Genomic DNA, 25,341 nt, shown 5'->3' with positions numbered 1-25,341 from the left:
ATGGTTAAATATCTAGTTATTTTTTGTTATCATTAGTGTAGAGGTGTGTCAAATAAATAGTTCAACTAGTCTTAACAATTTTTCCTATGGGAAAACAATATATATCCACTGCGATCGTGGGAGACGCGCACCAGTCCGACATTCTGGACGTCTGCGTCTCCAAAAAATATACCGTCACCTGCTCGGCCGACGGATCGCTTAAACTTTGGTCCAATTCCTCTTCCGACCGGCCATTGGAAACAAAGGTGTTTGTCGACAAGTTTGGGCTACACCACGTTTCCCTGTTTGAAACGAGCGATTTCTTACTGATTGGCACGGTGTCTTTTTCGGGAAAGTTCTACCTGTACAAAATGAGCGATCAGCTCGTCGCCGTTGACGACCTTCCTGCGGAGCTTAAGAACGAGAAAAGCTCATTTTGGGCACTAAAATTCATGAAGGACCTCGAAGAGGACAACAACGTGTTGGCGATCACGATGGCTTCCGGAGAAACACAGATATACAACTTGCAGGGTGAAACATTGACGTACACTGCCACAACGTCCTCAACAGACAAATCGTTTGCAACGAGTGTTGATCTGGACCCTACATTTAAGAGAATGGCCGTTGGCCACCAGAACGGCAACGTGTACATCTACGACCTGGAGTACCTCAAGCCATTATATGAGTTTCAATCCTACGGCCTGAAGAAGGCGACGTCCTCGAGCTCACTGTCGACAGTGCGATGTGTGCGATTCTCGCCCGGAGGCACGCTGTTGGCGGTGGCGCGCGACTCGGGCGCATACGGGACTATCTTCTTGTACGACGTAAAATATGGCGAGGTCATTGGCACGCTGACCAATGCGTCGCACTCGTCAAATGTCGGGATCGGCGGTTTTGCGCACAACAGCTGGTGCATGTCGGTTTCGTTCAACGAGGACGGGACGCTGCTGGCCAGTGGAGGTTTGGACGACACGATTCGGGTCTGGAGCACAAGTACGCGGACCAAGGAGGCCAGTCTGGTGGTGAGCAAGTCGGACGTTGACGACGAGGCCCTGAGCCACACGAACCAGTTGGACAATGCGACGTGCTGTGCTCTTTCGTTCATTCCTAGAGGTCTGGTGGCGGGTGAGGGCGACAACGACGGGCTGGTGATAGTTGGGTTCGACAGGGTGGTCAGATGGTTCAGGGAGGCTGGAGGAGTGTAGAGCCAAATAAATAAATATTTGTTAGCAGTCTGCTCTATAAACTGAAAATACCGGTATTTTTTTTGCCAAACGGATACACCAGCATTGTGCTGAAAAACAGTCCGACACTGATTCCGATCGCGATCTCGATCATTGAGATGCCAAAGCTCAGGGTGCTGGTGCTGATGGCCGCTGCAGCAGAGGTGAGCGTCCCGCTACTCCCGCTGGTTTGGTTGCTCAGCTGCGAAATTCCTGCTGCCAAAACGTTGCGCGAGGCCACTCCACCGGGGACCTGGTCAAAAATGCCTGTGAGCATCGAGGTGAAAGCAGAGTTGCAGTAGCCTATACGGCGGAACGACGTACCTGTGCGAGAGTACAGGTTACTCAGCAGACCGATGGTGAAGGAGCCGAGGGCCGAGTTGAACTCTGTGATGCTGAAGTGTCGAGACGAAAAATACGACACCACGTAGCCTCCACACGCGATGACAGTCATAACCGAAAGCTGGTGCCATTGCGCCTGCGACGCCATCGATAGCGCGAGACTGAAGACGGGCACGAACACAAAGTTCCACCACGGCGAGATGTTGGAGGTGCATGTAGTATTTGTGGTAGCGCGGTGGTCCATCCAGCCGTACAGCGCCGACCCAAGAGTGAGGCCGAACCCGAGAAAAAGCGAGTAGATGATGGCGTAGAACATGCGCACGGAGCCTGCCACGAGGGACCTGCTTTGGATCTCTAGCGCTCCGCTGAGGATGATGTAGCCCGGCAGAATCATGCACATGCCTCCCTGGACGACCGCCGCAAAGCAGAAATACTTGCCGCCACCGATGGTGCCAATCGCACGACCAATAAAACTTAGACACACGGTGCTGCTAACCTCGAACACTGACGAGTAGATTGTCGATTTTGGTGCAACTACGAGCTGCAAGAAGCCGAGCAGACAACCGAGAGCGAAAGTGGGCGGGATGTCGAGCCACGAGCCGCCAAAAGCCCAGCTGATCACGGAGCAGCTCGAAATCCCGTACAGCAAAATGCTCCACCAGGTGTTAAAGTAATTTGGCCGCTGCAGCAGCTCCTCGAGCCGCGAAGACGCCTCTTCGACGCCAATCCGGTCGTGCACTACACTCTTGTACAGCTCATGGGCCTCGTCCAATTTGCCCAAATTAAGGCCCTGCGAAACGCGCACGAGCTTCACCTCGGACGTTCTCGTGGACGGGTCGCCAAACGAGACAATCATCACGCCGGGGAGGTAAATAAACGAGCTGTCAATCTCGAGCACACGTGATGCGGCAGATAGATACTCCTCCAGCCGGTGGTTGGGCGCACCGTACATCATGAACGCCTTGCACAGCGTGAGAATGAACTTTTGACGTTGCAGCACGTCTGCGATGTGCACGGTTATGCGCGCGGCCGTCTCGCGCTTGCGCTTCTTCTTGAGCTTGAGCATGTCCTTCAGTTTCTTGTCCTTGTGCTCGAATTGCGGCAGATCGACTTTTTCTGCTTGGCTGCTGCTTTCTCGGCTACCGAAAAAACTGGCGAGAGAACTGCCTGAAACTTCCCGTTTGTGGCGCTGTTTTTTGTCATCTGTAGACAACACCTCATTTATGGAGCTGGAAGACGACCGATTCAATAGCGACAGCCGTTTCCATTTTTTTGCGCGAGAAATCTCGTCTCTGTCACTGTCCTGCATAGAAACGACGTTCGACAAACTTGAATTGTACAGCCGCATGATATTCGAAAATATGCCCTTTTTGTAGCGTTGCCGCTCTGCCGGCTCATGCGGCGCCATCTCATCGTAATCATCCAGCAGAGGCGCTATAAAATACTCGTTGGAATCCGTGTCCCTCAAAGCCCCACGGTCGAGCGACATCTCGGATGACACAGAGCGCAAGTTCTCCATCGGGACGTGTGTCTCAACGATCCCCTTCGCTTCATCATAGTGGCCCATTTCCTCATCCACAGGGCGCTCTTTTGGTGTGCCAAAATGGAAAAACTTCGACTTCATCATACCGTGCAACGGGTCAAGACTGTCCATCTCGGTGCCCTCTGAGGAGTCTTGCCCTAGCTTAGGCGGTTGTGAAGCATGCGTAGTAAACCGGCGGATCCAACTGCGTACCTTCCCCGGCTTCGCAGGCTCAAGTTCAGGGGTTTGCTCGACACTATGTTCGCTCTCGTCTGTCGACTCGTCGAGACTGGAGTCCGGGTCGCCCAAATCGACCTGCTGCGCCAGCAGCGGCTTGCGCTGCATCGAAGGCAGGTCTGCGGAGTCTCGGTAGAACTCCCTGTCAAAATCTCCCTCAATCTCCTGCTCGATGCGCTTTTTATTGTCCACCGTCCGGGCCTCCTTCGGTATGCCTTTTTCCTCGTCGATGCTGAAAACGGGCATCATCGGGAGGCCCTGGTCATCACTGCCTACCTCATCCTCTTCGAGGATGGGGAAAGAATCCACGTTCCGCTGCTTGCGAGGAAAACTGCGTATCGAGCCAGACTCTCGTGACATGCGAAAAATATTGTGTTTTCGAGATAAGATAAGCGAGTGGTTAAAGTTCGCTCTAGGCTTGTGGCGGTGATAGTTGGAAGAAAACTTAAGCACCGCCTTGGGTGTCCAAACAGATGGATTAGGTTTAGAGCGAGGCTAGCACAAAAGTAGACGAATTGAGCCGGCCGGGCGGCTTTGGAGGACCATCCAGTTTCGGCTGTCCCAGGCTCATAACCTAGTCCGGCTGGAAAAAAAAACCCAAAAAATACAGTAAAATAAAAATTAATTGTTTACAAAAATACACTTAACACCAACACCCTCCTCACACAAACCTGATCGCCGATAAACACACTCGCAGCACCATGGATAGCATGCTGCACCAACAGATCGCCCAGTACCCTGGTGCAGGGCCGGCACAATCCGACGTGTTTATTGATGCCACCGGAAAGCCAATGAAGTTCTACCTTTATCCGCCACTTGACAGAAATCAACAGCTAATCAATCTTATCGAAAATAATGGCGGCCATGTGGTTGCCGGCGTCAGCAAGGACACCGTGATACTTTCGTCTGAAGAATTTCTGATGAGCGAGGATCTTAAGCGATTCCATGTTTACAGATACGAATTTGTGCAAAAATCGATTACCCATGGCATCCAGAATCTATCAGATTACGAGATTCACAACCCGGCGGAACCCTCAGCGCCCAGTCCTCTTACCAATATCAGCAGTCCTGCCACAATGAGATATTTCACTCAGGAGGAGGATAATGTATTGTTTGAGGAAATCAGGAAACGGCCCTGGATGGGCTACAAGGGCCACCAAATTTACAAGGATATCGCCGAGCTAGATTTCTTCAAGGAGCGAAACCGCAGTGCTGCGTCCTTGCGAGAGCGGATTCGTACGCTCAAGTACGACATTGAGTATGTTTACAAGGCTGGACCCAATAAGGAGTTGCTGAGAGACGCCAACGGTAATTATATTCGGGACTACGATATCAAGAAGAAAACCACCAACTTTTCTGCGTGGGAGGATTTCGAAATGTGCAGAACAATCTACATGAAGCTGAGACCGACGACAGACGAAAAGGGCTTTGAGATTATTAATTTTCCTACCGGCTTTTTTGACAATTACGCTAGTTCTCATCCCAGACATACCTCCGAATCCTGGAGACAGAGATACAAGAACTTTTTGAGTCTCTTTGGTATTGCCAACTACCTCAAGTACTGCATCATGCAGATCAGACAGGACAAGGAGCCTCAGCCAGCAAATTCTGCAAATAAGGACTGGCTGAATGCCAGAAAACATTTGAAAAGAGCATCTGGTCCAAAACTGTATTTCCCCAATATTCCCGAGGGGAATGAGTTTTTGGATGCAAATCTGGAGACAATGGAAGCGTCGGACCTTGTCGAGCCGGAGTTTGTGCCCGCCCCTCGGCCAGAAAACCAATTTTTGCGTCCTACGCCGCAGGAGCAGATCGAGCAGTCGATCGCCATGGCAGCGCAGCAGGCCAACCAGGATCTGGTAACTGCGTTTAAAAACTTTAGACAAGAAGAGCAGGACGGGCCTCCGGCAAAGAGAGCGAAACGCGACCAGCGGAGCAGCTCTGCGAACATCGACCCTGCGATCGAAGGTATGCAGCCGCCTTTGGAGTTTGTCGACGAACCTACGACGTACTTCTCGGATCCACGCTTTGCGCTGTCGTTGAAGAACGAGGGTCCGCCGATTGATCTTGCCGACGTGCTCCCACGCAAAGAGTCGTTTTTAGAGCAGCTCGATAAGACTCTGGATCCGCAGGTCACCGTCACAACAAAAACGCTATTTTCCCAATTGGCCAGCCTTGGAATCAAGGAGTACTACATCATCTTCCTGTTCCACAGATGCAACTCGAGACGCAATCTCGTTCTTGACTGTATCAAGAACTATCTCGACACCAACGGTAAAGAACTGCTTGTTCAAAAACCTGGTGTCTGGTCCAACAAGGCATTGGAATGGCTGGGTAAAAACGACAGCCATCTTAACTCGCTGCTGGAGCTGTACCACGGAGAACATGACTACAGAACACAGCTGGAGAATATGCGCAAGATAAAACAGTGATTTTTCGCTAGTATGTATTTGAGTTTGTGAATTACACTTTTCGTTCGTCCTCGTCTAGGTCGACGACCGCGTCCCATTGGCCATCGTGGTCAGATGTGGTATCAAGCTTTCTATATTTAGCCTTGGTCTTCCTTTTGGCACGCTCTTTCACCATCTTCTTGCGCAGGGCTACTATGGCGGCCCTGCTTTTCTCGCCGTTGCGCATTTCGTCGATTTTGGCCGCCAGCAGCTCGCGCGCAATCTTGCGGTTCTGTTCGCGCGACCGTGTAGCCTGCGATGTGACCACCAGCCCTGTGGGAATGTGTGTTAGTTGCACTTTCGAGTTGGTCTTGTTGATTTTCTGGCCGCCCTTGCCAGAGCCGCCCTTAATGAATTTCTCGGCGATCTCGTCCTCATTGAGCTTTGGCCGCGGCGGTAGCTTGTTCGCTCGGGGTATTTTTGTCGCCAATTGCCGCGTGGCCTGGACACACTGACAGAAACGTCTGAACATGATTTATTAAAAGTGCACCACCAGCCACCGGCTTCGCCACAGCTAGCTGAAAAATTATTTGAAGAAATCATCGAACATTAATCTTTCTCCATGTCCCGCCATTTCCATACGACTGCGCTAGTAGCAGCGAGAAAGCGGATTCCGCCTACCGTTAAGCTGAGACCACCTATTCTGCCGACCATAAACAACATCACTGTGAAGGAGGACCATCCGCTGTGGCAGTTCTTCCACGACAAGAAGTTCGTCAGAGACCAGTCAGAGGTCGCCTTTACTGGCAGAGCATGGTCTGTGCAGGAGCTTAGACGAAAGTCATGGGAAGATTTGCACGGTCTGTGGCATGTCTGCTTGAAAGAGCGCAATAAATTGGAGAGAGAAATCTACATCTTTCGCCAGCAGGGAGACAACCCAGTCGGCGGCGATTACCAGAAGCTGAACGAGGAAATTCACAAGTCCATGTGGAGAATCAAGCAGGTGCTGACGGAACGCGACCATGCGCTGAAAAACGCTCAGAAAGAGTTCAAAGTCAATGGAGACCAGTATTTGCAAGAGTTCAGAGAAAAGTACCTTACGGCGGAAAATGTTGAGACAGACGAGTGGTATGACAAGCTAGAGAGACTGCAGCAGGCTATTTTTGGCATTCCAGAGCTTCTGGACGCAGATTTCAAGGTCGATCTCAGATTTGTCGAAGGTGTTAAATACATCGGCCAGCTCAAGTTCGACAGGTTTGCCGAGCAAATCGGCCGCACAGACCTGGCGCCCCTCAGAGACGTGGCAGAGCTGTACACTCTGTTTGAAGAGAGCGCGAGCGCAGAAGGTGTGGCTGAGGCATGTGCCAAGATCGACGAGTATAGAGAGAACGATATTGTGATTCCTGCCTCCAAAGAGGTCCAGGTTGTCCAGGGCTTTGTGCAGGAAAAGCTGGAGTCGCTTGAGGCTGAATAGATGTACATAGTTAAAATTATATCTCTATATGCTGTATCTGTGTGAGGACCTCGGAGAGCTTAGAAGCAAGAGCTTCCCATTTGCGCTTGCTCTCCTCGATCTGCGTCCTGAAATTGTCGCACTCGGCAATCTTGGCATCTATTTGGGCCGTCAACTGCTGGAAACTCTGCTGGAACGAGGCGCTGCTGAGCTGGAACTCGTAAACGTTATTGCTGACCTCGCGACCATTTTTCACGATCGACGCCGCGTCGATCTCCTCACCAAAAAGCGTCTCGATCTCTTCTCTGGTCAATGTGATTGTGCGCGAGCGACGTAGATACTGCTGGACAACGGAGTTGATCTTGCGACGGTTCTTCAGCAGCTCCTTGGCATTTTCGATTTTCTTTGTGAGCTGCTTGCTTTCGTCCACTTCTTTGTCGATGTACGCGAGCAGCTTGGCGTTGATAGACACCTCCATCGCCTCGGCGTCCTTGCTTGCATTCTTGTACTTAAGCGAGTCCACCATGAGGTTCAGATTTGTTCTGAACCGCGCCAGATCCAATTCGGCCTGTGCTTTGCTCAGCTCCTCTGAATCCACAGAAACCAGTCTGTTCTCACGTGCAGCAGCAAGATACCCCAGTAGCCTGCTCTTGAGCTTCACATAGGTGTCCACCTCCAGGTCAAGCACGCGCCGCCTGTTTTTCATCGCAATCTGCTGCTCATACAACGCAGACATTGATTTTCATGTATTTCAATCTGTCAGCTGAATATCGAAAAATGGTGGAGCTTAAATTAAAATTTCAAGGATTTTGTCACGTGGACAAAATCATCCGTTTACCTTTTTTGCAGGCAACATTATCTGTGAGATAATAACGTGCCAGTGTGGACTGCACCTATGCGAGGAACAGTATGAGCACCAACCTGCAAAGCCTATTTGTCACGTCAGGATTTTATATGGCATAGATATAATGACGCTACAGAGAGCTAGTGGAAAATTTTAGATAAGGGTCTACATCGAGCTATAATCTTTTTGTCACATAATCAACAAATAGAGACAATGCCCACAGTGTTACATGGAAACAATCGTATTGTATCAAATTTCATAAAGCTACTGATCTGAGGAAAGAGCTCCCAAGGTGGTAAGGGAGTAAGAACCAAAGTCTTTCTTCCGTCGTTGGTAATCATTTATACAAAACATTTAGTGATTTTTCCGCCGTGGCGTCATCAAGTCAGCTTTCTACCAATTGAAGGATCAGATATATAATTGCTAGATAATTTAACTATAAAACAAGTTTAGCAGGGTCTGTTCTCCAAAAATCAGAAACTGAATTCTTCGGTGTGGAGATACACCTCGCGGACATTGCCCACTTGAGACTGCAGTCTGGCAGCTGCATTTCCGACCTGGTCCTTTAAACTCTTCGAACCAGAACAGATAATACAGTTGGTGCTACCCAGCTGGAAAGACTTCACAATGTCGGCCACCACAGGCTTGTAGCTGTGGTATTCGAAACCGGATACGTTCATTTTCTCAGTCTCACCAGAACAGCAGTAGATGTGAATATCCAAAGCCCCGTTCTTCAGCAGAGGCCCATAACAATCCCTGATGAAATCCAGCTCTTGTTCAATCCAGCACACGTCGTCTGCGTGTCTCAAGGTCCAGTCCAGCCGGATTGTGCGCAACGGCACAGCAGGCATGCCGATCAGCTTTGCATAGGCCATGATAAAAGGTAGACAGGACGCGATACCGGATCCGGAACACAGCAGATATATATTCGAGAAGCTGCGCACGTCTCGCGCAACACCGCCGTAAGGTCCGTCCACCAGCACATTGAGATCACGTGGCGATTCTAAAGAGTCGTAAAGGTGTTTTGTGAACCCGTCGTAGGCGCGGATAATCATTTTGAAGCCGCTGGACGAAGGAATTACCGAGAATGGATGCAGTTCTGCAACTTTCTTATCAAGCGTTCTCAGGAAAATATGCTGACCTGGATCACACTTCATAGGGGTCTCAACAAGAACCTCCATACATTTCTGGTCGGTTGTACCGATTCTGCGAGCCCTGGCAGCGGCAGTTCTCATGAGTCTGGAGGGTCTCAAATAGCCCTTGACAAACCATCTGTATAATAACTGGGCGCACCAAATCACAATGGTAGCCATCATGTACTTGTCGGCGTTGAGCAAGCCATAAACGTGGTAGAACAAGCTGATGTAGAAGCCAACCGCGAGCACCCAGTGCAGCGACACGAATGCCTCATACCAGAACCGCCGCACGATTTGGAGCGAACCCACCCAAAGCAGTGTCAAAAAGATGATCGGGGGGATTCCTGAAGTATAGATTGGTGCCCTATCCATTTCCTGACGTACTCTGGCCGTTCCGCCTTCCTTAGAGTTTTGTATGTAGAAAGGAATGGCGTGGACCCATCCAAAGAACAAGCACAAAATGGACGCTGTCTGATGGTATTTGTTGAGCTTTTCGTGCGAAATGCCTGTCAAGAAGCCAATGATGTTGGTTTTTCCTGACATTATAAATATGAACGGGACAAAAGCCGTCGACATCATACCAGATCGAATAGCCAGCGGCGGCGAGCCGAATCCCATACAGGCGCGATAGTAAGGGTGCGGAACAAAGCACCAGAGCAAGCTGTAGAGGGCGACAAGTCCTATCAGCAAAAGACTGCCCACAGAGGACGGCAGACCGAGAAGGTGGCAGATCTCGGAGGGTAACCGACGATAAACAATAAATCGACTGTAGGCAGTCAGTTTTTCCATGATCCGTGCGGGTCCACCTCTCACACGATCCACGTCGTAGTTAGAAAAGACATAGTGTTTTATGGTACCGGCAAACACGATTCCAACGAGCAGATACGTGACGTACTTGCCATACACTGCCAAATGTGCCCAAGGAATAGCTGCCTGGGACATATTCATAAGCATCGTGTAATACTCAGTGTCCATATCGGCAATGCAGTGCACACCATCTAACACTTCCAAATCTCTGGCGACCAACATTAGACAGAGGAAAGAGCGGGAAGGTTCATTATATATACTCAGGACGTAATTTGCTCGTTTTACCCAAATAAATGATAATAGAATAAGCACAGCCTGAGCAAATTATTTAAGCGAAAAATGCAACGCTCCAGGGCCCAAGATAATGCCGCAAAACAGTGTTTCTGACGGTTCGCGAAGGTGCAGCGAACGCAGAGACAGGAATCTCAATGCGGTTGGCTTTCAGCATGCACAGCTCGGCCGCCTCATTGTCTCCTAGCTCAGAGTACATGGTAGCAAGATTTTGGTAGCCGACTTTGGCGATTTTTGCGCTGTTTGCATTGTCTCGGGAGAACAAATCTGCCTCAAACGCTGACTCTTTCGCAAACTCCAGTGCAGGCCCATGTTGTCCTTTGTACCATAGTATTTCACTGAGTTGCAGCTTGACAAGTGGGATCTTATCTGACTTGATATTTTTAGCATCTGGCTGCGAGCTCTTTGCGAGCGCACGCGACTCGTTCTCGAGATTTGTCAGCAGCGATACAAGCAGCTTGAATGATTTGTTCACGTAGGTTGGCTCACGCGTCGAAGCGTACAGAACGCACAGTTCAACAATTGAGGAAACTAGTTGCGACGAGCAAGTTTCTGTCGGTGGAATTTCGTCGGGCCCTAACGAATGAGAAAATTCATGATTCTGCATCACTTGAATGGCCTCCGTGAGCATATTTACTGCCGTATCCACACGCTTGTCCTCTTTCTCGACGTCTGCAAGGTAGCGAAGACCCAAATTTCGGAGCGAGTAAGCCCCCACTTCTGTTTGTGCTTTTTCTCCATATCTATCCTGTAATTTGAGCGCGTACATGATGCATTCCACTGCTCGGTCTCGGCTCTTGGAGCCAAGCGTCAACGCATAGCGTAGCACAAGATCGCTGTAGCTCGAGATATATGAAATGTCTTTTTGTTGTAAATGCCTGTCGAGCTGTTGATATCCAAGCAGCTCGTCTTCCTCTAATCCATTGGCCTTACTGATGAGCTTCAGAGCGTTAGAGTAGTGCTGGTTGGCCTTTTTCGGATCGTTAACAATCATCTCGTTGGCAAGGCCGTTTTTGAACTCGCTGTTAGCCCTAAAACCAAAGCCCCATGAGATTGTTTCCAGCTCGTTCATGTACAGGTTGGTCAGCACAAAGAGCATTGAATTAAAGGCCAGGTTGAGGCCTGCTGCGATTCCGCCCAGATACAGCAGACGCACGGCGAGCGATGGAGAGTCCGAGTTTCTCATCGCGTGACGGAAATGCTTGATGTTGGCCCCCACATTCCAATACGACATCGGTCGTCTGGGCTTGATGGCCGCGAAAAGCAGTCTGGGACGCGATCTAAACATAGTGGGGTAGAAATATATTGGGCACAGCCAGAATATTATGTAAAATTAGAGTATTTTATCCAGCAGGCGCAGAAACGCAGCTTTTGTTTGTGCCAGCTCGGCCGCCATTTCTGGCGACGTGACGAGCACGATGTCGATGCCATTCTCTGCGCCGATGACGTTGATACCGAAATATGGGCCTGTTAGCCCCAACGGCTGTGCAAAGGTGAGGCGCAACAGCTTGACAGGCGAAGTGCTGGCGACAGTGCCAAGGTTGGAGATTTCCATCGTGGTCGTGCGCGGGGACTTCAGCTTGGACTCCAGATAATCACGAGGACTAAAGTATTTGAGCAGCCCGATGGGTTTCATGCTAGAAGAAAGACCCTGGCTGAGCTGATCTTGCACCGCCACAGCCAGGGGCCAGTTACACTCGTCCGCAGCCAAGCCGTACTGTGCTGCAGGAAACAGCTTGACGTTGACCTCCGCCATGAATAGGCCGAGCTCGGGCGGGCCTGGCTTTGCAAACATAAATCGCCGCAAATCCACCGGGATTGAGGTGTCTGTGTACTTGTTTCCCACGATTGGTAGCAATGACACATGCATCAGCATGGTGAGCATCGCGGTGAGTTTCACACCGTGACTGCGAGCCAGAGCAACAAGCTGCACCACCTGATCCTGCGACAGCTGCACGAGTTCGAACACGTCGTTTGCCACGCCTGGCTCGCGCGCCAGGTCCGTTCGTTCAAACAGGTCCATAACCAATGGGAACTTTGAAAATGGCTGCAGCAACCTCTTGAGCCACCTGGGTGCGAACTCGTCAAACACCACACGCACAGCAAACGCCACAGATGGCCGGTAATTAATAAAAGCCATCTGTTCGGGGTTGGTAGCAGGAAGAATATCGCGGGAACGATCAAATAGCGGCGTGGCAGCGTCGACGACGTCCTTTTGGGCCAGTGACTCGGCCAGTGCATCTCGAAGCAGCATGTGGAAGTTTTTGCCCGAAGTTCCATCGAGCAGCAGGTGCTCGTAGTAAAAAACTAACCGATTTTTGCCTACGAGAACGAGCCCCCACAACGGAGACTGGACGTTGAGGCTGAAATGGCGTTTGTTGAGCTCCGAGATGAGGTCCAGCATGTTGCAATCATCGTGGACCTCGAGCACCTCGTCCATTGTGTAGCCGTCCAGCGGCCGGATCTCCTGACGGCCTTCGTTCGCGAACAATTGCAGCGACAGCTGTGAATACCGCAGCACAAGTTTGCGCAGTGCGCTCCACAGGAGCTCTCGCGAGAGGTCTACTGAGTATACACCCGCAACCTGGCAGCACGAGTAGCAGCCGATCTCGTTACGAAGACGATACAGATCTTCTAAATACGAGATTGGCCGAGACATGGAGAATAAAAATAATTTATTTAAGGCATTTTCAGACCATGCAAACCGTTGTATTTCACAGGCTGCGGCTCGGCCCAGTTTTGCAAAACTGAGTCATCAGTAAGTTTATAAACCTCAACACCGAGCGGTCTGCAACACTCAGTCATGTCCACGCCCGCGCCGTCCTCAGACTCACCCCAGTCCCACTGCGAGAGGTCGCCGCCGGGACAGGTCGACAGAGCACATAGCAGATCTGTCTCTGCGAAAAATTCAAAATAATCACCTTTCTTCGCAGGACAGGTCTCCATAAAGTACTGGTCGTGCTCGTTCAGCCCAGTGAGCTGGAACACGTTCAGCACGTCATGGACATCGAACTCCGTCAACCCGTATGGCAGAACCGCACGTGTTAAATTGGAATGGCAGTGGAAATCGTTATCTTCCCCGGATAATAGCTTATCGACGTAAGGGTCGCAGCGGGTGCCAAGGAGATCGTGGCATCTTCCACCCCACTCGTCTTGACCATACGCAATGGAGTCACCTGTGATGGTGCAAAGCGGTCTCAAATATGGCAGATTGGACCACAGACGGTCGTACACTGAAACGTGCGCAGAGTGTAACTGTCTGGTACGAGAAGCCCAAAGTCTCTCTCTTGGATTGTTGGCATTCCAAATGTTGAGGTCCCCCACTTGCGGACCCTCCAAGGCGATGATCCGGCAAACGTGTCCTTTGGGAACTTTCCAAGCACGGCCCGAGCGAACAGGGACAGTGACCTTTTCAATGAGCTCGCGTTTGCCAGCCTCGTGAGTGGCGGCAATCGCATTGTACAGCTCTCTGTTGGCATACAGCGGAGAGTCCTTGCTGGTAGGAAGGTACGCAGCTTTAGGCTTTGGCAAGTTTCTGGTGGTTTTCTCAGCAGCTTGCGACGACATATTGAGTCGGAGAATATTTTATCAACGATGAAGATTCAGTATATAGCCGACACCTGAAACCACACCAGACACCTAACTCCGACATCCGGCGCATTTTCCCCGATCTTAGGATAAAACTCTCGAGCGGGCTTGCAAGAAGTATCAGACTGAGTTTGCATGCTTTGTGGGGTTGCCTTCAGCTTTTTGTGAAAAACAACAGCCGCGCTAATTTGCTTTGCTGCAACCCAACAATCAATTATCGATTTGCCCCCACGTTCCACCCCAATTCCTCTTCCTTACGTCAGCAAAGATCCTCTGCTCCCAATCAGCTCTATGCACCCAAACAGGACAGCTTTCACGTGCCGTTGCTAGGTCTCCTCGTGGTATTTGTTGGGTTGGACAGGGAACTACTTAAATGAAGACTGCTCTCCTATTTCACTCGCCAATGATAGATATTTACAATATTGAGGACATGGTCCTCTATGTTACTTATGCTTTTTTAGGTGCAACTCTTACGAGTGCACTGCTTTTTGCTTACAGCAAAAGGTTCAGAGTTGTGCTCCAGTTCTGTTACCTCTGTTTCGTCAAGCCGTTCACCCCTTCGTCAAAAACCGCCAAGAACACTGGTGCCCAACAGCAGGCTCTCGAGTCATTCTACCAGGCCCAGGCCAAGATCTACGACATGACCAGGTCGAGGCTTCTGCAGGGCAGAGAAACTTCCCTCAAGCTGGCGGCGAGCCATCTTTCAAGAACTTCTGATCTCGTGTGGATTGACGTAGGTGGTGGCACTGGCTACAATGTGGAGCACATGGATTGCATTCTGCCGTTGAACAAACATTTTAAAGCAATCTACGTGGTTGACCTATCACCATCTTTGCTCGAAGTTGCACAACAGCGTTTCGAGGCTAAAGGCTGGAAAAACGTTTACTGCGTGCTTGCCGACGCGTGCAACTTCTCTGTTGCCAAGCTGCCTGCTGATTTAATCACGTTTTCCTACTCGTTGTCGATGATTCCAACTTTCCACTGTGCTGTGGACCATGTTGTTTCCATGCTGCACAAAAACGGAGTTGTGTGCTGTGTGGATTTTGGGGTCCAAACAATTGCCACCTCGGTAGCCAAGGTTAACACCCTTGGAGGAATGACAAACAGACACAGCCCGTGGATTTTCCGCACATTCTGGCGCACGTGGTTTGAGGCCGATAGGGTATTTTTGGATCCGGCCAGAAGAGACTATCTGGAGTACAAATTTGGGACACTCAAGTCGCTCAACCTATACAACAAAAAGCTGGGCAATATTCCATATTACATTTGGCTTGGCTGCGACAAGGACCGCTCGCCAGCTCTGCTTCACAGGATCAATGCACTAGCCACTGAGTCTCCGTATCTGGCTCCCCAGGATGAGTCCGTCGAAATTGCTAGAAGTAAGGGCCACGAGGCAGCTCTTGAATTGCAGGCCAAAAAACTACCTTATCCCTCCATCTACTACCAGAACAATGCCTACCGCGTCTACTACGATGAGCTAAAACCAGGGTATGCCCAATTCAGCGACCAGTACATTTATGCGTTTACATGGGAGGACCCAAGAGAGGATGTCAGGATCCTCAAGCTCTCGTCCAAAGACACCGTCCTGGCCATCACTTCCGCCGGCGATAATATCCTGGCGTACGCTTCTCTGCCAGACCCGCCTCGGCGGATTCACGGAGTTGATCTCAACCCCTGCCAGGGCCATCTGATGGAGCTGAAGCTTGCAGCTTTCAAGTCTCTAAAAAGGAAGGAAATTTGGAAGATGTTTGGACTGGGCAAGATCGAGGGGTTCTGCGAGCTACTAGTTACCAAACTGGCTCCCCATATGTCTTCCAATGCATTCCAGTACTGGTACGCGAACGGTGAAAAGACGTTTGACGTTAACGGCCGCGGCCTGTACGACACAGGGTTCTCGAAATGGGCCCTGCGAATGGCCCGCTATGTGTTCAAGATCTGCGGTGTAACCTCCGACGTAGACGATCTGTGTGCGGCCCAAACTATTGAGGAACAAAAACGCATTTGGGACGAAAATATCAAGCCTACGCTGTTCAACCCAATTGTCTCGAAGCTGCTGATAGGAAATCCACTTTTTCTCTGGAAAGCGCTTGGCGTGCCGGCCAATCAGGCCGCCATGATGGGCCCATCTGTGGTGAAATACGTGATCGATACGCTGGACCCTGTGGTTTCCCGCTCGCTCATCGCCAGCGACAACTATTTCTACTACCTGGCTCTCAAGGGAAGATACTCGGAACAGAACTGTCCAGACTACCTTACAAAGTCTGCCTACAAAACGTTTTCTGCCAAAGGCTCACCATTGGACAATATCCGTCTTCACACAGACTACTTGAACGACGTCTTTGCTAGGTTGACAAAAAAGTCTCTGACAGTAGCTGTAATCATGGATCACATGGACTGGTTCGACCCGGACGGAAAAGATGCGGAGGAGGAAATTGCCGCGCTGGATGAGGCTCTGGCGCCCGGCGGCCGTGTCCTGCTCCGCTCTGCTTCCACGCAGCCATGGTACATAAAGAACTTCGAGAACAGGGGCTACATCTGCGAAGCTGCTGCCGTACGCGAGTCGGGAAAAAGCATCGACAGAATCAACATGTACGCGTCCACGTGGCTGTGCGTTAAGCCAGCCAGGCGACACATGAGCACGATCAGGATCTGAAAATAAATAGACGCAGGAGCTTAAAATTATTGCACGTGGTGAGTCCGATTTTGGCTACCGAAAATTGAGCCACGAGTAGCATAAATATCAGAGGCTTGCCAAGTCCGGTAACTAATGAAGTTACCCTTTTTTGCTGCGTGCCTCTCGCTTATCTCCGCCAGCTTTGCTGCCAACTCTGTTTTCATCGACAATGACGAGTACATCAACTATGGTCTGTCTGGCTACGGTTTTGTCCCCGGCGATGCTGTTGACAAATACAAGGACACCATCTCGTTTGGGTCCTCTATTTCATTGCACAAGCCATCGTTGTCGGTCTCCAATGGCGTGTACAGCTTTGTGACGTACAATCTGCCGGACAGGGGCTGGAACACCAAAGGCACGCTTAACTATGCTCCTAGAATCCACAAGTACGGGGTCACGTTCACCCCGAAAAATAACTCCTACTCGGCCAATCTGGTCTGGGACTACCAGGATACCATCCTGCTCAAAGACTTCGATGGCCAACTCATGACGGGACTCGACTGCAATACCACCTTGTACCAGAACGGCCACACGCTACCGGCTACTCAATTTGTTGGCGACGGTTTCGGTGGAGGATTAAATACTAGCTCCACCACTACGCGGGTCTGTCTGGACCCTGAGGCTCTGAGAATTGTCAAGAACGATATTTCCAATGGGTTCTGGATCACCGATGAGTATGGCCCTGGTATTTTCAAATTCGACTCCAACGGCACTCTGGTCGACTACACCCTCCCGCCAGATGCCATAGTTCCCTTCAGAAACGGATCAGTGTCCTTCAGCGCCAACTCGCCCCCGCTGTACGAGAATTACGACCTTGGTGACCCAGACTCCGGCCGTGCCAATAATCAGGGGTTCGAAGGGGCTGCCTTGTCACCTGACGGAAAGCACGTGTACGCCTTGCTCCAGTCTGCTGCGATCCAAGAGGGTGGCTCCGAGAAGTACACGAACGCGTATGTGCGCATGGTCAAGTACAACGTTTCTGGCTCGTCCCCACTGCTGGAGGCGGAGTACGTGCTCCGACTGCCCACCTACGAGGACCCTGAAAAAGAAGCCGCAAAGAATCCTCGCGTTGCTGCGCAGTCCGAGCTCGTTTACCTAAGCGACGAACTATTTATGGTTCTGGCTAGAGATAGCGGACGAGGAAGAGCACAGGACAACACCACGTCAATCTACAGACATGCTGACCTGTACTCCATTGCCAACGCAACCAATATTGCCGGCAGGTACGACCAGATGGGTGAAAAGGTCGCGTCAAAGAAAGGCAAGCTGGAAGATGGAATCACAACTGCTACCTACTATTCATTCCTTGATTACAACAATCAGACTGAACTGAGCAAGTTTGGACTGCACAACGGCGGCAAGGACGACCCCATGCTGCTGAACGAGAAGTGGGAAGGAATCACCCTCATTCCAGTGGAGTGCACTACGGACGAATATTTCCTACTAACAGTTTCCGACGACGATTTTATCACGCAGAACGGTTTCATGAACTTTGGAACGTTTCCGTATTCTGACTCATCCGGGGCCAATCTAGACAATCAAGCTCTCGTGTTCCACGTGAAGCTGCCGGCTCTCACCCATGAAAACACGTGCACTGCCCTGAGCTCGCAGCCGGCAAATTCCACGGATGCAGCTGCTACTTCCAGTACCTTACAGTCCTTGCTGGAGACCCGGACAACGACAGCACACAGATCTACATCTGTGACGGTGTCTGTGGCAAGCGATGCCGGAAGCGGCTTGAGATCAAGTGTTCTCGGCCTACTACCGCTCGTGCTTGCCCTTCTGTGATATCCATCTATATAGCAGCTACCAAAATAAAATAGATTAGGGCACGAGGGTTAAAATGTCGATCACGTGACCCGGTATATTATAGGAAAAATATTTGCATTTTTTTTCACCAAGGAAATAGTCTGCCCTCAGTGCTTAAATCGATTATTCCAACCAAGATGTCCACCGAATCTGCCCTTTCATACGCTGCCATCATCCTTGCTGACTCGGATGTCGAAATCAACCCTGAAAACCTTTTGAAATTGACCTCTGGTGCCAACATCGAGATCGACAACATCTGGGCTTCCATCTACGCTAAGGCTTTGGATGGCCAGGACTTGAAGTCTCTCTTGACCAACTTCAACATCAGCGCCGCTCCTGCTGCTGCTGCTGCTCCAGGTGCCGCTGCTGGTGGTGCCGCTGACGCTGCTGCTGAGGAGGAGAAGGAGGCCTCTGCTGCTGAGGAGGAGGAAGACGACGACATGGGATTCGGTTTGTTTGACTAAGTATAGATAATAAACTGACTAGTGTTGAACAGAGAGTAAAAATTGTATGGAAAATCTGGTAGTTTACGCGAATTACAATATAATACGATACTTCTTCAATTAACCTATTTCTTCTTCTCAGCCTCAGCCTCGGCCTTGTCCTTGGCTCTCTTCTCTTTGATACCCTTGTATTTCTTCTCGGATCTAGCCAGTCTCAAAGTTCTGAATGCGGTCTGCTCAGGCACAACAACAGCTCTTGGCTCGGTATCAGCAGCTGGTTGCTCAACAGGGAAGGTAGCACCGATGGAAACTTGCTCACCAGAAGGCTTGGTGTTCTTGTCGAAGATGATCAAGGAGTCCTTGTATTTCTGAAGTCTGGCGACGTTGGTCTCGAAAATCTCGGTGGATCTGTTCACTCTTCTGTGGTCAACGGAAATTCCGATGGTTCTGGCGTATTTAGGAGTCAATCCAACGGCCTTCAACTCAGCAAGAGAAAATCCTTTTCCGGCTCTGACTTTTCTGTTGTATCTGATGGTTGGGCATCTCACAGCTGGTCTAAGAGAGTCGATTGGCTTTGGGGCCAATTTGGCAGCCTTGGCAGCTCTGGCTTGTCTTCTTGACACCTTCTTGCCGGCTTGGTCCAAGTGGACTCTGACTCTCTCCTGCCAGTGCTTTCTGAAGTGGTTCTTAAGGATTGGGAGGTTCTTTGCGATAGCCATTTGTGATTAACCTTAAGATTATTTTTTGCTTCACAGGAAAATTTTCAAATCTCTCAAAAATTCGCACCTGCACGAACGACCTGGATGGAAAAAAAGCAGTCACAACATCCAAAACGCAAACCCCGTGTAAGGGTGCCTAAAATTTTTCACACACAAAAGTTAGCGAAATAATTAGTTATTCATTCAACATTATCACCATGTCTACCCAGCCTACCAAGTCCGTTCAGGTAAGTTAAATAACACGCCATCTGTGAGCTTGCTAACATTCTAGACCTTTGGTAAGAAGAAGAACGCAACTGCTGTGGCCCACGTCAAGTCTGGAAAGGGCTTGATCAAGGTCAACGGTGTTCCAATCACCCTTGTGGAACCAGAAATCCTCAGACACAAAGTTTACGAGCCTCTGCTTATTGTCGGTCTTGACAAGTTCGCTGGCTTGGACATCAGAATCAAGGTCACCGGTGGTGGTCACGTTTCCCAAGTTTACGCTATTAGACAGGCCATTGCTAAAGGTTTGATTGCCTACACAGCCAAATATGTCGACGAGTCAAGCAAGAACGAGCTGAAGAAGGTTTTCACCTCTTACGACAGAACCCTGTTGATTGCTGACGCTAGAAGAATGGAGCCAAAGAAGTTCGGTGGTCGTGGTGCTAGAGCCAGATTCCAGAAATCCTACCGTTAATTGGATATATGTGGTAATAAAGAAGAAACAAGTGATTGTAGAAGACGAAATCGTAACTATAGATATGCTCTAAAGTGGCTGCTCCACCCCCACCTTTTTTTTAAATTTTGTCCTCTGCTCTTCTTTTTTCCTGTCACCTTAATTAATTATTTTTCATATTAATTATTTTACCTCTTCTTATGCCGTACGCTCTTTCCCCCTCCCACAGACAACTGGTCGAAGGCCACTTGAAGGATGTCGATCCTGAAGTTGCATCTATTATCCAGGACGAGATCGAGAGACAGAGACATTCTATAGTCCTGATTGCTTCCGAGAACTTTACTTCTACCGCTGTTTTCGACGCCTTGGGATCTCCAATGAGCAACAAGTACTCGGAGGGTTACCCAGGTGCCAGATATTACGGAGGAAATGAGCACATTGACAGAATGGAACTTTTGTGCCAAGCCAGAGCTCTGAAGGCTTTCAACCTGGATGCAGACAAATGGGGTGTTAACGTGCAATCTCTTTCTGGCTCGCCAGCCAACTTGCAAGTCTACCAGGCTATCATGAAGCCACATGAGAGACTGATGGGATTGGACCTGCCTCATGGAGGTCATCTATCGCACGGCTATCAAACCGACACAAGAAAGATTTCTGCTGTTTCCACCTACTTTGAGACCATGCCATACAGAGTCAACCTGGACACCGGAATCATCGACTACGACATGCTGGAGAAGACCGCTGTTTTGTACAGACCAAAAGTTCTGGTTGCAGGAACTTCTGCCTACTGCAGGCTGATTGACTACAAGAGAATGAGAGAGATCGCTGACAAGGTTGGAGCCTACCTGGTTGTCGACATGGCACATATTTCTGGTCTTATTGCTGCTGGTGTGATTCCATCGCCTTTTGAGTACGCCGACATTGTGACCACCACCACCCACAAGTCTCTGAGAGGACCTAGAGGTGCCATGATCTTCTTCAGAAAAGGTGTGAGATCCGTCAATCCTAAAACTGGAAAGGAGATTTACTACGACCTGGAGAATCCTATCAACTTCTCAGTCTTCCCTGGCCACCAGGGTGGTCCTCACAACCACACCATCTCTGCTTTGGCTACTGCTTTGAAGCAGGCTGCCACCCCAGAGTACAAGGAGTACCAGTTGCAGGTTCTGAAGAATGCCAAGACTTTGGAGACCGAGTTCAAAAGACTCGGCTACAAGCTTGTTTCTGACGGAACGGACTCGCACATGGTTCTGGTCAACCTGAGAGATAAGGGCATTGACGGAGCCAGAATCGAGTCTGTTTGCGAACAGATCAACATCGCCTTGAACAAGAACTCCATCCCAGGCGACAAGTCTGCCTTGGTTCCAGGTGGTGTCAGAATCGGTGCTCCAGCCATGACCAGCAGAGGTCTTTCTGAGGAAGACTTTGTCAAGATCGTTGGATATATCGACAGAGCCATCAAGATTGCCAAAAACGTGCAAAGCAGTCTTCCTATTGAGGCGAACAAGCTGAAAGACTTCAAGGCCAAGATCGGCCAAGGCTCTGAAGAGATCTCCGCTTTGAAGCAGGAGATATCTGATTGGGCTGGCCAGTTCCCATTGTCTGTTTAATAATAATAGAAAAATAAAAATAAATATACATATTTCTATTTGGACTCTCTAAGTGCCTTAGCAATGGCTTCAAAACACTGGTCTAATTCCTGTTTCCGTTCGCCAACAGCACTGACACCCATGTGACCCACTCTGAAATACTTGTCTTTGTAATCTTTATAGATTCCGGTAGCCAGAGTGAAGCCGTTGTCTCTAACTTTGCTCAGGAAGGTAGGCCCGTCGACACCGTCTGGATAATAAGCAGTGGTGAGCCCGTGAGCGGCCACGTCGCGCGAAACGGTCACCAGTTTCACACCTAGGCTCTCCAGGTTGTTCTTGAATTTGTTAGAAGCCTCGGCATGGGCTTTGATTCTTTCTTCCAGCGATGGAGACAAAACCTCCTTCAGAGCAACGTTGTAGGCATGGACCAGTTGAACGGCCGGGGTGGCAAAATAAGCAGGGCTGCCGTTCTCAAAGGCGCGCATGACGGGCAGCCACCGTGGAATTGACGCATAGTACGAAACCGGCTTGTGGGCCAAGGCTTTGTCCAGGGCACGCTTAGATGCGTACGAGATGGACAGACCGGATGGACAGCCCAATGCCTTCTGCGAGCCAGTCAGAACAAAGTCGATCCCCCAAGCGTCAAATTCCAACTCCTCACATGCTGTGGCGCAAACGGCGTCCACCACAATCAGGGTATTTGGTGACACCTTCTTGACCAGGGCAGCAATCTCCTTGACATTCGAAAGGACCCCCGAAGAGGTATCTGTCTGGGTGACAGTGATCACGCCGTAAGACTTGGCTTTCAGCTTAGCCTCTATAGCCGGCAATTTAACCGCGTCGCCAAACACCTCGGCACCGACGATATCGACATTGTCAGTGTAAACTTGCAGCGCCTCAGCAAAATGCTCTGAAAAGAAGCCTGTGGACACCACAAGCACCGCCTCTGAACGCGAGACCAGATTGGCACCAACAAGCTCCCAGCCAAGCGTGCCCGATCCCGACAGAACAAAAGGCTGGGTCTCGGGGTCGGTGGACTTGAACACCTTTCTAGTGTTCTTGAGCGCCTCCTGGAACACCTGAGTGAACTCAGGCGAGCTGTGCGACTGAGACGGAGTAGACATGGCATTCAAGACGGCATCGCTGAACTCAACAGGGCCAGGGATGAAAGTAAGCTTGCGGGACATGATAAAAGGTGGAGAGAATTTTTACCCCGGGTTTGATTTAAATAAGCTTTGGTGCGGTCGATCGTCGAGTCGACAAGAGGCCACGCAAAAAAAACCTAGCCAAACAATTTTAGCGTGAAGGCCACGGACCGCGACCAGAGTGTGACATAGAACTGGAGACAGAGATGATCACGGACGCGGAGCTAAACACTATTGCCATCACGTTTGGCATTTTCTCAATGGTGCTGATTCTGTGGTACTCACTGATCGAAAACAACGTGAAAGCTACAGGAAAAGAAGAATAAATTACGCATTGTTCGCATTACTGGTCCATTACAACTATAAACGTGTCGCCATGACGGTTTCATAGCTGTTCACCGAAAAACCCACTCAGCAACTCCTTGCTCTTTTCATAGTTATCTAGCGCATTCTTAAATGCGGCCTGAATACAATCGATCCAATCGTTCACTGTGCTCGCCTTAGCCGCTGGCTCATAATCGTCAAAATTGATCTTGTTACCGTAGTTTTGAATTCTCTCGCACTCCTGTTGCACTGTATGTAATCCCAACGCTGCGGCTGAACCTTTCAAATAGTGGCCCAACGACGCAAGACGTTTGAGATCATCCTCGGATGGGTCCTGTTTTTCAATAAGGGCCTCAATTTCCTTGAAGATGCCCGACGCCTGATCCACAAACGTTTGGACCAACGAAAGGGCAAAACCCTCCTCATCTTCGTCCATGAGCAAAAGTTCCTGGAAGATCGTCCAGTTGATCAACTCAGAACTTTCGAGCGTTTCCTGAGTAACGGACATTATGCACTACCTGCCACTATGTTTACGAACTGAAATGTCGATCCTATCTTAGCCACGGTGTCTAGTAAATATGACGATGATATTGCTCCAAAATCAAAAAATGAAGAGTCCGCCGCGTCGATCGGCGCGGGGCCCCCTTTCAAAACATTATTTGTCCAAGTCGCTATATAGAGTCTATTGCAGCAGTTCATACAAATCGCCCAGCTTGTCGGCAAAGTACGTGGGTTGCTCATCCTTGCTAAGCTCACCCAGTGTCTCAACGGTCTCAATTCCCGTCAACACAAGCAGCGTTGCCAGTCCTCCCTCTCTACCAAATTTCATATCGGTGTTCAGTCTATCGCCGACCATCAGTGTTCTGCTTTTGTCTAGTTTGTGCGCTTTGTCAATGGCGTCCATCATGCCCTTACTAGGCTTTCCGCAGCTGGTAATTGGCTGCCTTCCGCTTGCACACACCACAGACTCAACGCACGATCCTGCTCCAGGAAGCTTCATGCCTTTGGAGGGATACGTTGAGTCGATGTTTGTAGCAATGAACGGAACTTTTGGGTCTTTGAGGTATTGCATGGTGACAGCGAGCTTGTAGTAATTGAGCTTGGTATCGAGCCCGACAACCACCGCTCCGACGTCCGGGTCGATCTTGTAAATCATCGATTCTGGATCGTTCATGTCTAGAAGACCGTCGTACCTAGGATCAACACCTCCTAATGACTCGTAGCCAAACAGTTTAAGCTCATCGACAATACCGGATCCTCCCAAAACCCAGACCTTCTTGTTTTTTGGGAGCTGCAAAATACTGTCCACATAGACTGCCGTGGCGTAGGAGCTGCCAAAGATCTCCTCCGTGGTGGCAACAATGCCAAACTTCTTGAATTTTTTGACGTAGTCGGCTCTGGATTTGGAAGAGTTGTTGGTCACAAAGATCACCTTTTTACCGTTGGAACGTAAGAGGTCCAATGTCTCCGCGATATTCGGCAGCAAATGATCGCCGAGCCATAAAACACCATCACAATCAAACAGAAATGTGTCGTACTTGGCCAGAAGGTCTTCAACGTGTGATTTGGATGCGATCTTTATAGACATGCCGGATGATAGAAGAGCGAAAGATTTAAGATATATCTGGGGCGATCGACGCGAAGCGTCCCCACGACAATTATTTCTCCCCCATTAAATATTTCCCCTCAATGGCTACCCAAGATCTTCCTCCAGTTGGGGGCTACGAGAAGATCCAATGGAAGAGAAATCTGCCTTCAAGAGGGTTCAGGCCTCTTGTCTGGTTTGGATTGCTGGTTGCTACCACGTCGTATGGCTTCTATAGGGTCATCCAAGGAAACAGGGAGAACGTGGAGCTAAAAAGAGAAAAAATATGGTCTCGTATTCATCTGCTGCCTCTGTTGCAAGCTGAGCAGGACAGAGACATAGTCCGCAGAACCATCGCATACTATAATAGAGAGGCAGAGATCATGAAGGACGTTCCATGGTGGGAAGTGAAGTCCACTTACTCCAACAAGAAGGACTTCCACCCTCCACATACAGTGCTTGTGGGCAAACAACTCGACAAAGACTCGTCGATTTTCAATCAGACCACTAAGGACAGAAAATAATTGGCTCGTTCCTATATATCACATATATTTATTTGCAATATTTATTTGCAATATTTATT

The 25,341-nt window shown here is 49.8% G+C and overlaps 20 protein-coding genes across 20 annotated transcripts; 9 read left to right on the top strand and 11 right to left on the bottom strand.

Moving 5' to 3' along the window:
* Positions 1–86: 86 nt before the first annotated feature.
* On the top strand, positions 87–1,184 carry HPODL_04305 (Protein involved in exosome mediated 3' to 5' mRNA degradation; the record flags this gene model as incomplete). The annotated part of the gene is made up of 1 exon (XM_014079100.1): positions 87–1,184. The coding sequence occupies one exon, from the start codon at positions 87–89 to the stop codon at positions 1,182–1,184; it is 1,098 nt and encodes a 365-aa protein (XP_013934575.1).
* A 34-nt stretch (positions 1,185–1,218) lies between these two features.
* HPODL_04304 (uncharacterized protein) lies at positions 1,219–3,663 on the bottom strand (the record flags this gene model as incomplete). Its single annotated transcript, XM_014079099.1, has 1 exon — positions 1,219–3,663. The coding sequence occupies one exon, from the start codon at positions 3,661–3,663 to the stop codon at positions 1,219–1,221; it is 2,445 nt and encodes an 814-aa protein (XP_013934574.1).
* A 341-nt stretch (positions 3,664–4,004) lies between these two features.
* HPODL_04303 (uncharacterized protein) lies at positions 4,005–5,735 on the top strand (the record flags this gene model as incomplete). The annotated part of the gene is made up of 1 exon (XM_014079098.1): positions 4,005–5,735. The coding sequence occupies one exon, from the start codon at positions 4,005–4,007 to the stop codon at positions 5,733–5,735; it is 1,731 nt and encodes a 576-aa protein (XP_013934573.1).
* A 31-nt stretch (positions 5,736–5,766) lies between these two features.
* HPODL_04302 (uncharacterized protein) lies at positions 5,767–6,225 on the bottom strand (the record flags this gene model as incomplete). The annotated part of the gene is made up of 1 exon (XM_014079097.1): positions 5,767–6,225. The coding sequence occupies one exon, from the start codon at positions 6,223–6,225 to the stop codon at positions 5,767–5,769; it is 459 nt and encodes a 152-aa protein (XP_013934572.1).
* A 90-nt stretch (positions 6,226–6,315) lies between these two features.
* Positions 6,316–7,167, top strand: HPODL_04301 (Mitochondrial ribosomal protein of the large subunit; the record flags this gene model as incomplete). The annotated part of the gene is made up of 1 exon (XM_014079096.1): positions 6,316–7,167. The coding sequence occupies one exon, from the start codon at positions 6,316–6,318 to the stop codon at positions 7,165–7,167; it is 852 nt and encodes a 283-aa protein (XP_013934571.1).
* Positions 7,168–7,183: 16 nt separating this feature from the next.
* On the bottom strand, positions 7,184–7,882 carry HPODL_04300 (uncharacterized protein; the record flags this gene model as incomplete). The annotated part of the gene is made up of 1 exon (XM_014079095.1): positions 7,184–7,882. One exon carries the CDS (start codon positions 7,880–7,882, stop codon positions 7,184–7,186), a length of 699 nt encoding a protein of 232 aa, XP_013934570.1.
* Positions 7,883–8,463: 581 nt separating this feature from the next.
* HPODL_04299 (uncharacterized protein) lies at positions 8,464–10,155 on the bottom strand (the record flags this gene model as incomplete). The annotated part of the gene is made up of 1 exon (XM_014079094.1): positions 8,464–10,155. One exon carries the CDS (start codon positions 10,153–10,155, stop codon positions 8,464–8,466), a length of 1,692 nt encoding a protein of 563 aa, XP_013934569.1.
* Positions 10,156–10,261: 106 nt separating this feature from the next.
* Positions 10,262–11,512, bottom strand: HPODL_04298 (uncharacterized protein; the record flags this gene model as incomplete). Its single annotated transcript, XM_014079093.1, has 1 exon — positions 10,262–11,512. The coding sequence occupies one exon, from the start codon at positions 11,510–11,512 to the stop codon at positions 10,262–10,264; it is 1,251 nt and encodes a 416-aa protein (XP_013934568.1).
* Positions 11,513–11,557: 45 nt separating this feature from the next.
* On the bottom strand, positions 11,558–12,883 carry HPODL_04297 (uncharacterized protein; the record flags this gene model as incomplete). The annotated part of the gene is made up of 1 exon (XM_014079092.1): positions 11,558–12,883. The coding sequence occupies one exon, from the start codon at positions 12,881–12,883 to the stop codon at positions 11,558–11,560; it is 1,326 nt and encodes a 441-aa protein (XP_013934567.1).
* Positions 12,884–12,903: 20 nt separating this feature from the next.
* Positions 12,904–13,791, bottom strand: HPODL_04296 (uncharacterized protein; the record flags this gene model as incomplete). Its single annotated transcript, XM_014079091.1, has 1 exon — positions 12,904–13,791. The coding sequence occupies one exon, from the start codon at positions 13,789–13,791 to the stop codon at positions 12,904–12,906; it is 888 nt and encodes a 295-aa protein (XP_013934566.1).
* A 424-nt stretch (positions 13,792–14,215) lies between these two features.
* Positions 14,216–16,465, top strand: HPODL_04295 (betaine lipid synthase; the record flags this gene model as incomplete). The annotated part of the gene is made up of 1 exon (XM_014079090.1): positions 14,216–16,465. The coding sequence occupies one exon, from the start codon at positions 14,216–14,218 to the stop codon at positions 16,463–16,465; it is 2,250 nt and encodes a 749-aa protein (XP_013934565.1).
* Positions 16,466–16,579: 114 nt separating this feature from the next.
* Positions 16,580–18,274, top strand: HPODL_04294 (putative secreted protein; the record flags this gene model as incomplete). The annotated part of the gene is made up of 1 exon (XM_014079089.1): positions 16,580–18,274. The coding sequence occupies one exon, from the start codon at positions 16,580–16,582 to the stop codon at positions 18,272–18,274; it is 1,695 nt and encodes a 564-aa protein (XP_013934564.1).
* Positions 18,275–18,432: 158 nt separating this feature from the next.
* Positions 18,433–18,759, top strand: HPODL_04293 (60S acidic ribosomal protein P1-alpha; the record flags this gene model as incomplete). The annotated part of the gene is made up of 1 exon (XM_014079088.1): positions 18,433–18,759. The coding sequence occupies one exon, from the start codon at positions 18,433–18,435 to the stop codon at positions 18,757–18,759; it is 327 nt and encodes a 108-aa protein (XP_013934563.1).
* Positions 18,760–18,863: 104 nt separating this feature from the next.
* HPODL_04292 (60S ribosomal protein L13) lies at positions 18,864–19,457 on the bottom strand (the record flags this gene model as incomplete). The annotated part of the gene is made up of 1 exon (XM_014079087.1): positions 18,864–19,457. The coding sequence occupies one exon, from the start codon at positions 19,455–19,457 to the stop codon at positions 18,864–18,866; it is 594 nt and encodes a 197-aa protein (XP_013934562.1).
* Positions 19,458–19,654: 197 nt separating this feature from the next.
* Positions 19,655–20,136, top strand: HPODL_04291 (40S ribosomal protein S16; the record flags this gene model as incomplete). The annotated part of the gene is made up of 2 exons (XM_014079086.1): positions 19,655–19,684; positions 19,729–20,136. 2 exons carry the CDS (start codon positions 19,655–19,657, stop codon positions 20,134–20,136), a joined length of 438 nt encoding a protein of 145 aa, XP_013934561.1.
* A 179-nt stretch (positions 20,137–20,315) lies between these two features.
* Positions 20,316–21,725, top strand: HPODL_04290 (Serine hydroxymethyltransferase, cytosolic; the record flags this gene model as incomplete). The annotated part of the gene is made up of 1 exon (XM_014079085.1): positions 20,316–21,725. One exon carries the CDS (start codon positions 20,316–20,318, stop codon positions 21,723–21,725), a length of 1,410 nt encoding a protein of 469 aa, XP_013934560.1.
* Positions 21,726–21,760: 35 nt separating this feature from the next.
* On the bottom strand, positions 21,761–22,891 carry HPODL_04289 (Alanine--glyoxylate aminotransferase 1; the record flags this gene model as incomplete). The annotated part of the gene is made up of 1 exon (XM_014079084.1): positions 21,761–22,891. The coding sequence occupies one exon, from the start codon at positions 22,889–22,891 to the stop codon at positions 21,761–21,763; it is 1,131 nt and encodes a 376-aa protein (XP_013934559.1).
* A 343-nt stretch (positions 22,892–23,234) lies between these two features.
* HPODL_04288 (Phosphorelay intermediate protein YPD1) lies at positions 23,235–23,681 on the bottom strand (the record flags this gene model as incomplete). The annotated part of the gene is made up of 1 exon (XM_014079083.1): positions 23,235–23,681. The coding sequence occupies one exon, from the start codon at positions 23,679–23,681 to the stop codon at positions 23,235–23,237; it is 447 nt and encodes a 148-aa protein (XP_013934558.1).
* A 174-nt stretch (positions 23,682–23,855) lies between these two features.
* HPODL_04287 (4-nitrophenylphosphatase) lies at positions 23,856–24,761 on the bottom strand (the record flags this gene model as incomplete). Its single annotated transcript, XM_014079082.1, has 1 exon — positions 23,856–24,761. The coding sequence occupies one exon, from the start codon at positions 24,759–24,761 to the stop codon at positions 23,856–23,858; it is 906 nt and encodes a 301-aa protein (XP_013934557.1).
* Positions 24,762–24,862: 101 nt separating this feature from the next.
* Positions 24,863–25,282, top strand: HPODL_04286 (nadh-ubiquinone oxidoreductase; the record flags this gene model as incomplete). Its single annotated transcript, XM_014079081.1, has 1 exon — positions 24,863–25,282. One exon carries the CDS (start codon positions 24,863–24,865, stop codon positions 25,280–25,282), a length of 420 nt encoding a protein of 139 aa, XP_013934556.1.
* Between the last annotated feature and the right edge of the window lie 59 nt (positions 25,283–25,341).

This window comes from Ogataea parapolymorpha, chromosome V (genome assembly GCF_000187245.1).
Source record: "Ogataea parapolymorpha DL-1 chromosome V, whole genome shotgun sequence".
NCBI lineage: Eukaryota > Fungi > Ascomycota > Pichiomycetes > Pichiales > Pichiaceae > Ogataea > Ogataea parapolymorpha.
This window is presented reverse-complemented; position numbering and strand designations above follow the sequence as displayed.